Below are 9,589 nucleotides of genomic sequence, written 5' to 3'. Positions count from 1 at the left end.
TTGGCCCCTGGAACGTGGTCACCCGACGCACCAGAGGCGGTGCAGCTCACAGTAAGCGGTGGGCTATACTCTTCACATGCATGTGCACCAGGGCTGTGCACATAGAGCTCATTGAAAACATGGACTCACCCAGCTGCATCAATGCCTTGAGAAGGTTTTTTGCCCTGAGAGGGCCAGCAAAGCAGCTGAAATCAGATCGAGGTACGAACTTCATCGGGGCCAGTGCTGAACTGGGCATGAGACCGGACAACCCAGACCAGGTCAGGACTCTGAAACACCTTCACGAGAACGGCTGTGTGTGGGAGTTTAACCCGCCACATGCATCTCACATGGGAGGCGTATGGGAGCGCATGATCGGCATAGCCCGCAGGATACTCGACTCCATGCTCCTGCAAAGAAAGCTAAAGGACCTGACTCATGAAGTGCTGTGTACCTTGATGGCAGAGGTGTGTGCCATAATGAACGCAAGGCCATTAGTTCCAGTCTCCTCTGACCCCTCGTCACCAGTGCTGCTGACTCCTGCTATGCTGTTGACTCAAAAACCAGGGGTGTCTGCTCCAGCCGGCACTTTCACCGAAAAGGACTTATTCAAGTGTCAGTGGAGACAGGTGCAGGCCCTGGCAAATGAGTTCTGGAAGCGATGGAGGAATGAATACCTCCACACTCTTCAGCCAAGGCGCAAATGGCACACAACAACACGAAATCTGCAGCCCGGGGACATTGTGTTGCTGAAAGAGAGTCAGTCCCCCCGCAATGAGTGGCCTATGGGTCTGGTCACTGCCGTCTTTCCAAGCAGTGACAAAAGGGTTAGAAAGGTTGAAATAAAGACTGCATCACAAGATAAAGTAAAGACATTCTTCAGGCCCATTACTGAGGTCATCCTGCTTCTGCCTAAGGAAGGTCAAAGGTCAAGCGAGGACTGTTGAATCTTTAGTGGCATTAAATGCCAGACGGGGAGTGTTCTGCCCATAATATGTTTTTATTCTGTCCATAATGTGTTTTATGTATTGGGTTAATCTAACTTGAAACGTTTGTATGTTCACGTGATGTAATGTGTTTGATATGAAAGCAAGTTTGGAATGTTTGTATGTTTGGAATGTAAACAAACCAGGCATCGTTCACATAGCAACCATCAACTGTCACAGAGCAAAATAACAATTTTATGTATTTTCAATCCGTTGTGTGAATCTTAAAGAAAGCAATGACTGTAAGTTTTAAACGATCGTAATATGTACATTAAGTTAAATACAATGAGTTATATTGTAACCTTGATGATGATTTGGATGTTGTAGTCAAACTCAATCGCTACAATTGCTAAATACTACTGTCGCATATGTTACGTTATGTTTTCTAGCTTAGAGCTAGTAATATCAGTTATGTATGTATTTTATAACTAAGCATTATTCTACTTTCTCTTTTTATTTTGTAGTTTCACTCCATTTCAATGTTGTCAATGACTAATAGTCAATAAAGGAGCAAGAGGCTCATTTTCCTGGCTCTTGAAAAAGGAGTTTGGCTCGCTGTTGAATCTACGTTGACGCTAGGAAGCACAACACGTAGAGAGAACAGTACAGTCACTGATCATAAGAAAACGAGATTGTCCCAAACATTGCAAGTAGCCAAAGCATGAAGCATACATTGTGAAAAAGCTAAACAGGTGCCAAAAGGGAAGACCCATAGTCTACCCCAGAGTAGACTACAGCAACTTGTCCTGGTTCACATTGATATCTGTGCTTCTTGATAAAATACACCAATACATTCGAACAAGTGCGATGGACTTTCCTCAATTGCAAGACACAAGTGGGTGGCTCTTAAACGAGCCTTTGTGATGAATTTGAGGTGACGCCCATTTACTTGGAACTGGTGTACTTGGTCACTGCCTTGGTGCCCTCGGACACGGCGTGCTTGGCCAGCTCACCGGGGAGCAGAAGGCGGACAGCAGTCTGGATCTCCCTGGAGGTGATGGTTGATCGCTTGTTATAATGAGCCAGGCGAGACGATTCCCCGGCAATACGCTCGAAAATGTCGTTGACAAAGGAATTCATGATTCCCATGGCCTTGGAGGAGATACCGGTGTCGGGGTGGACCTGCTTCAGTACCTTGTACACGTAGATGGCATAGCTCTCCTTCCTTGACTTTCTGCGCTTCTTGCCGCCCTTCGCGGCAGTCTTGGAAACGGCTTTCTTGGAGCCCTTCTTGGGCGCGGACTTTGCAGGCTCAGGCATTGTCAGTGTCGTTGCTCCTCAGAAACGAATGATGACTAGAGTGGCAGGTTACCCCGTATATATAGTGGGAGACATGCAAATGTGAAGGCACGCCTCCTGCTTGTAGCTGCATACAGTTGGGAAACGACTTTTGAAAGCTATTCTGAAATCTACTGCGTATGTCTGGGATTTACCAACCCCCTTACCCTTTCAGTAATCATAAACTGACAGTCATGATTACTTAAAGGAAATATTTGAAAACATTTTTACACTTCAATGTACCTTTTACACTACAAAGAATCAAGCTCGGAAATTAAGCCAAACTCCCTGGGCAGTTTACCGCCTAGTTTAACCAGAAACACGTGGTTATTGACGTCAGAAGTTTCGTTTTGGTGCAGTCCCACGCGAGCCCCGCATGCATCCAGGGCTGAGTCAGTGTTGTCTTCAACAGTTTTAATAAAGCATTAACTGAGCAGATGCTAATATCTAAATTCACGCACAGTACAGACTGATACATCTCGGTCAAACGCTCTCGCCCTGTTCGGCTAACAGGACTCATTTATAGATGCCACAGCACAAGTAGCCTATAAAACAGCTGAAGCCTGAATAATGAACCCCTTTACAATACCATTGGCTCAAATGATTCGGATAAGCCATGATCACCGACAGACATTGAACGAAACTTTCACAGTAATTGACAGTATATTTGATTTGTTCAAATGCGCCACAATAATGGGGACGAAACTGGACTCATCAACCCAGTAGTGTTCATTGTGTTCTGTTAACCCAAGATATACAATTCATTTCAAAGGGCTCCACTCAATTTTGACAGCCTACACCAGTAATATGGAAAGAAAGTCTCTGATGCGTATCATGTGGGTGGCTCTTAAAAGAGCCTTTGTGTTAAATTTCGGTCGGTTTGTCTTCTGGATAACTTAACCGCCAAAGCCGTACAGAGTACGTCCCTGGCGCTTCAGAGCGTAGACCACGTCCATGGCGGTCACGGTCTTCCTTTTAGCATGCTCGGTGTAGGTCACGGCATCACGGATGACGTTCTCCAGGAACACCTTAAGTACACCGCGTGTCTCTTCGTAGATCAAGCCTGAAATACGCTTCACGCCACCGCGGCGAGCCAGGCGGCGGATGGCGGGCTTGGTAATGCCCTGGATGTTATCACGGAGAACCTTGCGATGACGCTTGGCGCCTCCTTTGCCGAGTCCTTTACCTCCTTTGCCTCTTCCTGACATGATGATACCGCTACGTAGTTTTCAATGTTGGTAATAGTCTTGCTTGAACAGCGCCGGGAACCTTATGTTGAGTAAGCGGACGTGAAGGAGGCCAGTTCTTTACTTGGAGGGCGTTGCAATGGGAGGGAACTTAAGTCAAAGAGGGATAAGATAGGCTACAAGTCCACATTTATATTTTAAGTTGTATTCATTTATCAGAGATATGTAGACGTCCTTGTACATATTATTATTTATTTGACATCTGATAAGCACCTGGCTTGAGACACTTCAGACCAGATAGCTAAAACAGGCTTATAATCGTAATTTGAACGATTTCTGGCGATGGAGGACGTCGATTTTTATGAAACGCTTTAAAACTTTTCTACAACTCTTAATTCATTGTTGATGATAGTCACTTTCCCGTTCTCCCTCTGCTCCAGCTCTTCTCTCTCAGCTTCAGGCACCTCCACCAGCCGGCCGTCTTCTCTCTCCATCTTCCATGAAAACGTCACCAAGTCTGGGAACAGGTCACTGGCCTGACACAGCACGCTGATCCTCCCATTGCTTTGATGCGTAAATGCTGGGTAGATGGTCATGTCAAGTGCCTGCCCATTAATAGGACACACCTTGACCACTCCACCCACTACAGGATTTATAAATCTCTAGCACACAACTCCAACACGGATGACCAACTCACATATGATTTTATTACAAAGTTAGATCTAAAACAATAAAAATCACTTTCCAAATGACAACCACCCAACACAAGGTATAGAGTCTTTCCTTAATCAACAACGATACCAGCAACAACGATTTCCCCAAAGCGTCCAATCCACGGAGTGGCACGCAGTCCCGAGCAGCAACGCCGGCCAAAGCTACGTCCACAGGCGATGACAGCTGGCAGTCGAGAACGTTGGGCGTGGTGTCCGTCTTTCGCAGTCTCGGGAGGTGTTACGGAGAGCGTGGTAGAAGGCCCAACTTCCCTGTGGCCCTTTTCCAGCAGCGTTTAGAAGACAGGTTTTCTCGTGCCGATCCCCAGGGAAAGAATGACATACATCAGTCAGCATGCCTGGCGAACCCCCCTCACAAACAACCATTGCAGTATTATATCAGAACACAGCCAATCCAACACTCCCTATCTAAATTGGCCACAGGTGTATCCAATAAACAATTATCTAGGGTTCGTCCTGGCCTGTGACAGTCACTTTCGGTATTTTGACTTCATTGTCTTATATATATATATATATATTTTTTTAATCAATCGTGTGGGCGTAAACAATTTAATTACATGGAAATACTTGATGACATTTCATTTAAAGGACAACGTCATTTCTTGTTTATACTACAATACGTAGCCGCCTATACACTCTCGAAAAGTCTAGACAATTTACAATGACATCCAGCTAAATCTTGAATTAACTTTCAGCTATGGTATTCCAAATATTTATCGTGACGCCAGTCACTTAAGTTATGATAATGTCATAGTGAATACATACATGTAATTGTTGTTTAATCGTGTATACTACAACCATAATTCACTCAATGGCTTTATAGCTGTGATTGAAACTATTTTAGTACAAAACAACTTGCATTAAAACCGAAATGAGATCTTACTTATCCCAATGAGTCTTGTACCTGAGCCAAATACCATCACCTTCTTCTCCACAGTGACATGATGTCAACAAGTTTGTATGGCAAAGCTTGGTTGTACCTGCTTTTTACCGGCCAGTTTTTACTTGGAGGGCGTTGCAATGGGAGGGAACGTATGATAATGTCATAGTGAATACATACATTTCTAAAACTGGTTGTTCCCATCCTTGATTGTGATTGGCTATATCGCATTCCATGCCGTTGTAAAAATCCAGCATAACCTCACAGGTTGTCCTCATAACATTCTTTAACATTCCATATGACTGCGCATCGAATATTTCAAATTGAAAAACACGGCAAAGGTGTCCATCTGGCTGTTGCGTGGCAATGATGTATGTAGGAACTATACTTTGTAGTAGCGGAAGAATTACGGTTTATTATTAAACTGTTTTGTTTCTAATTGTTTTTATTGATGAAACCATATCAAATATTTGTAGTAACAGTTTTAGAAAAGCAATAAGCCCTGCGAGTCCGTGGTTTACGCTGATTTTAGAACAGGTAAGGGGAGTTGTTACCTGTTCTAAAATCAGCGTAAACCACGGACTCGCGGGGCTTATTGCTTAAGTAACTGTTGTTTAATCGTGTATACTACAACCATAATTCACTCAATGGCTTTAAAGCTGTGATTGAAACTATTTTAGTACAAAACAACTTGCATTAAAACCGAAATGAGATCTTACTTATCCCAATGAGTCTTGTACCTGGGCCAAATACCATCAGCTTCTTCTCCACAGTCACATGATGTCAAAAAGTCTGTATGGCAAAGCTTGGTTGTACCTGCTTAAGTGGACAACAGGGTCCAAGGATGAAGGGCTGAATGGACCAATCAAGGTCTGCCTGAAATGAGCACAATAGACAGTAATGCTAAAGCTACAAATTAGGCTGATTCACAGTCAGGAGGCAGGCAGATCCAAGGTATGGATCCTGTGCCTGTACAAGGAGCCAGTAGGAAATACAATCCTATACCCATTTTGGTTTTTCCCAGTTCCTATGAAGCCCTGATGCTATTACATTAATTACATTACATGTATTCCTTTAGCAGACACTTTTATCCAAAGCAAATTACAAGAAGAGCTTTACAAAACGTGCATAGGTCAATGATCATAAACAACGAGATAGCCCCCAAAACATTTCGGGTGGCCAAAACACGAAGCATACATTGTGAAAAGCAAATAAGTACCAATGGGTAGAACCAGAAGAGCATGTAGTTAAACAAATTACAATTAAACAACATGATCCCCGAAAGGGCTAGTGTCCCTGGAGGAAAGTAAGCAATAATAATAATACTATTCCTAGCAAATAAGTAATAAAACAATAATACAATTCCTAGCAAGTTCAAGTGAATCAGTTACAACTAACCAACAAAGGCAGCAGTCCCTCAATAAGTGTCATTGTGTTCCTGGAGGAAATAAACTAACATCTGATCCAAAAGTCTTTCTTAAATACCGCTGTACTCCCGGAACAAGTGTGTCTTTAGCCTTTTCTTGAAGGTGGAGATCTCTGATGGAGGTGGGGAGAGATTCCACCATTGGGGGGCCAGACATAGCCTGGTCCTAATCAGACCCTCGTACATTTCATTTGTACAGAGGGTCTGGGATCGCCCCATTGACAAGCGTTAACTTCCTTGAAGGCGGGTCCTCTCTTGAAGTTTAAAACTATTGGATCTGTCCAGAGCCACTCTGATCTGCCATAACCAATCGCAAGCGTTCGCCTTAGCCAACTCCTTCACCACTACTGTAACGGAGCTACACATATTCTCACATATGAGAAACTTCTCACATGTGTTGAAATCAGTATTTCACCACCCCTGTCTGTAATAACAGTGAACAAGGTAAATGACAAAGTGAGAATAGATAACCAATTCTGTATGAACTTGACCTTCACATTAGTCAAAACTCACGCAGAACTCCGCTATCAGGGCCATACTCAATCCAGGTGAATTTCAGTAGGCCTGTATGTTTATTGTCTGCACCTTCCACAGTCAATTCTTTGGTTTTGTAACATACATGGCGAATAAACCGCATTCTGATTCTGATTTCTAAGATCAATTGGGACACTTAAGATTTGAACAAGTTTTCCGGAGTGTACTACTGCACTCATGCCAGTGGGAAATCCAAAAACACGTTGTGGCTATTTCAATAACACTTTGAAATCAATATGATCTGGGAATATGGAATGAAAGATTTAAATTTGATTAGAAACGTTCACAACGGAGAATTCTTGAACCAAATATATACTGTTCATGATATTCAGTGATTTGTTACATGTTTGTATTCTGGCCAAACTTATGATGCATAAAGGCTGTCCCAAGTGCTCCTGGATCAAAACTCAATCAGTAGTGGTACATTCTAGAAATCCATTCATTTATATTCACACATCATGGGAACACCTGGTTATACAAATGTATGCTTTAATGAAATTGAGTTGAATTTGCCCATATGCAGAGTAAACATTGGTGACTGCTTGCACAGTGCTTTAAAGTAATAAACAATAAACAATGCACCATCCAAGTTAAACACTGCCCCAGTCATAGAGAGCTGAAATGAGGGGAAACCATTAGGCCAAAGACACATCTCCAATCCCATTTTAATAAACGGGTCTGTCAGACTGGTAAGACGCCAGTCAAGTTCCTTACCATTAAATCCTTAACTTCCGTGTGAACAGCAACTGGTACGCTGCAACCTCCCTCCTGAGGGCACAAAATAGACGGATCAAGAATGATCCCTGGCAGGCAGGACTGAGACAACCATGTAGCCATATGTCAATGTGGCAATCTCCCACCGACTATTCACAAACGCTAGTCTTCCCTCCACGTTGGTCATGTCAATAAGGATCTTTTTATAGGCTGTGAGATATCCTTTGCTCATGTTGACAACTGCAGTTCAGTCAAGACACGTATTAGATTTCAGCATTAATTGATAACCACATACATGGAATTAAGTTTGACTTTGACAGAGTGGATGTATCTAGGGGAAGTACAACATGTGACCCTGACTGTCACTTATTCTGAAGGGTAGGCCTGAGATTAAATTGGGTAGGCCTGTGCCTACCCAGGCCTACCGGTGGCTACGCCCCTGGTGTATGTGTGTGCACATACTTGGTGAGATGTTGGTAATAAAGTGTGAAAAAGTCCAAGCATATATATTGCTATACAGCTGGGTGGACAGAGAGATGTGGGTGAGGGTGGGTGGGGGTTTGGGCGGGTGGGTGGGTGGGTGGGTGGGTGGGTGGGTGGGTGGGTGGAGGATGTCAGTGAAAGACAGGGTGGGATGGGTGTGTGTGTGTGCGATCATAGTATTTGCTACATGCTAAAATTGAATTCAAGTCAATGCCATTCAGTGGCATGAAACATGATTTAAATGATTTTACACAATATTAATACACTATTGTTGTAGGTTTTTATTCTTAGTATTTATGTGTTGTTGACCTTTTAGTTATTTATGTTGATTCGTCAACTTTTGCTATTTATTTCCCTGCTTAAACCACCCAGAATTACTACCTGGTCAAATTTGACCCAAAACACCACAGATGTAACTTTTTTTATTCATAAGTATTTAAAAAAAAGAAAACTGATCAAATTGTGTATGATTGTATTCAGTACACCACCGTGGAGGCTTTAATGAAGCCTTGTTTCGATCAGAAAAAAAGTGTGTTTTTCATGCATTTAAACTTCAAAATTGATACAATTTGACCCGGAAACAATAGGAAGGGTAAGCACAATGGGCCCCTCAGCTGGGAAATCCGACAACATGTTCTGGCTATTTCAATAACGCTTCAAAATGAATATGGAATGAAAGATTTTAATTGTATTAAAACAAACGTTTACAACGGAGAATCATTACATCAAATATACCGTTTGTGATATTCACTAAATTTGTTACATTTTGGTATTCTGGCTAAATTTAGGACGCATAAAGGCTGTCCCAAGTGATGCGGGATCAAAACGGATGACATTGCTCAGTAATGGTAAAAAGTAGGCATCCATTCATTTAAATTCCCACATCCCCATGAGTTACACAAATATGGTCATGCAAATTTATGCTTTGATCAAATCAGCCCTAAAATGTAATCTGCCCATATGCAGAGTAAACATTGGTGACTGCTTGCACAGTGCTTTGAAGTCATAAACAATTGCTTCAAGGGGCAACATTGAGCAGCCGATTAGTAGTCGGGATGTTCATGGCTCCTTTACTGAGCAGGCGAGTAGCCAGGTCTACTCCCAGCTTCTCTGCTGCATCCTGGGAAGACTGTGGCATGTTTCGGGCTGTTATCCCAACATGCTGGGTGTCCGCTGGCTTTTTAATCTGAAATAGAGAGGTGTCATGTAAAGACCCATGTATCATACCACCACAGGAATACAGTGTTTTGGGCAGTCAGTTAGAGAGGCCTCTGACCTGGTTCCCAGGGTCCACACTGGTCTGCATATCCTCCTTCAAGCTTTCTGCGCCATCAAAGCTAAACACTGCCCCAGTCATAGAGAGCTGAAATGGGGGAAAACCATTAGGCCAA

The 9,589-nt window shown here is 43.0% G+C and overlaps 3 protein-coding genes across 3 annotated transcripts in view; all 3 read right to left on the bottom strand.

The window, feature by feature from the left end:
• Window positions 1-1,134: 1,134 nt before the first annotated feature.
• On the bottom strand, window positions 1,135-2,402 carry LOC146267869 (histone H2B). The gene has a single exon (XM_084709503.1). It carries the CDS (start codon window positions 2,223-2,225, stop codon window positions 1,851-1,853), a length of 375 nt encoding a protein of 124 aa, XP_084565629.1. The 5' UTR covers window positions 2,226-2,402; the 3' UTR covers window positions 1,135-1,850.
• Window positions 2,403-2,642: 240 nt separating this feature from the next.
• Window positions 2,643-3,471, bottom strand: LOC146267868 (histone H4). Its single transcript, XM_084709505.1, has one exon. It carries the CDS (start codon window positions 3,449-3,451, stop codon window positions 3,140-3,142), a length of 312 nt encoding a protein of 103 aa, XP_084565631.1. The 5' UTR covers window positions 3,452-3,471; the 3' UTR covers window positions 2,643-3,139.
• A 5,389-nt stretch (window positions 3,472-8,860) lies between these two features.
• The window catches only part of LOC146267867 (porphobilinogen deaminase-like), a 5,330-nt gene continuing 4,601 nt past the window's right edge, over window positions 8,861-9,589 (bottom strand). Inside the window, exons 14-15 of the mRNA XM_084709500.1 lie at window positions 9,475-9,561; window positions 8,861-9,384 (exon numbers count right to left, since the gene is read on the bottom strand). Of these exons, the coding sequence (XP_084565626.1) occupies window positions 9,217-9,384; window positions 9,475-9,561 (255 nt within the window). The 3' untranslated portion in view covers window positions 8,861-9,216. The remainder of the gene's footprint in view (window positions 9,385-9,474; window positions 9,562-9,589) is intronic.

This window comes from Hypomesus nipponensis, chromosome 11 (genome assembly GCF_054491055.1).
Source record: "Hypomesus nipponensis isolate SF chromosome 11, ASM5449105v1, whole genome shotgun sequence".
Taxonomy (NCBI): Eukaryota; Metazoa; Chordata; class Actinopteri; order Osmeriformes; family Osmeridae; genus Hypomesus; species Hypomesus nipponensis.
This window is presented reverse-complemented; position numbering and strand designations above follow the sequence as displayed.

Coding starts and splice junctions, on each gene's coding strand:
- LOC146267869 (XM_084709503.1), bottom strand. CDS start 2,225: ATGCCTGAGCCTGCAAAGTCCGCGCCCAAGAAGGGCTCCAAGAAAGCC.
- LOC146267868 (XM_084709505.1), bottom strand. CDS start 3,451: ATGTCAGGAAGAGGCAAAGGAGGTAAAGGACTCGGCAAAGGAGGCGCC.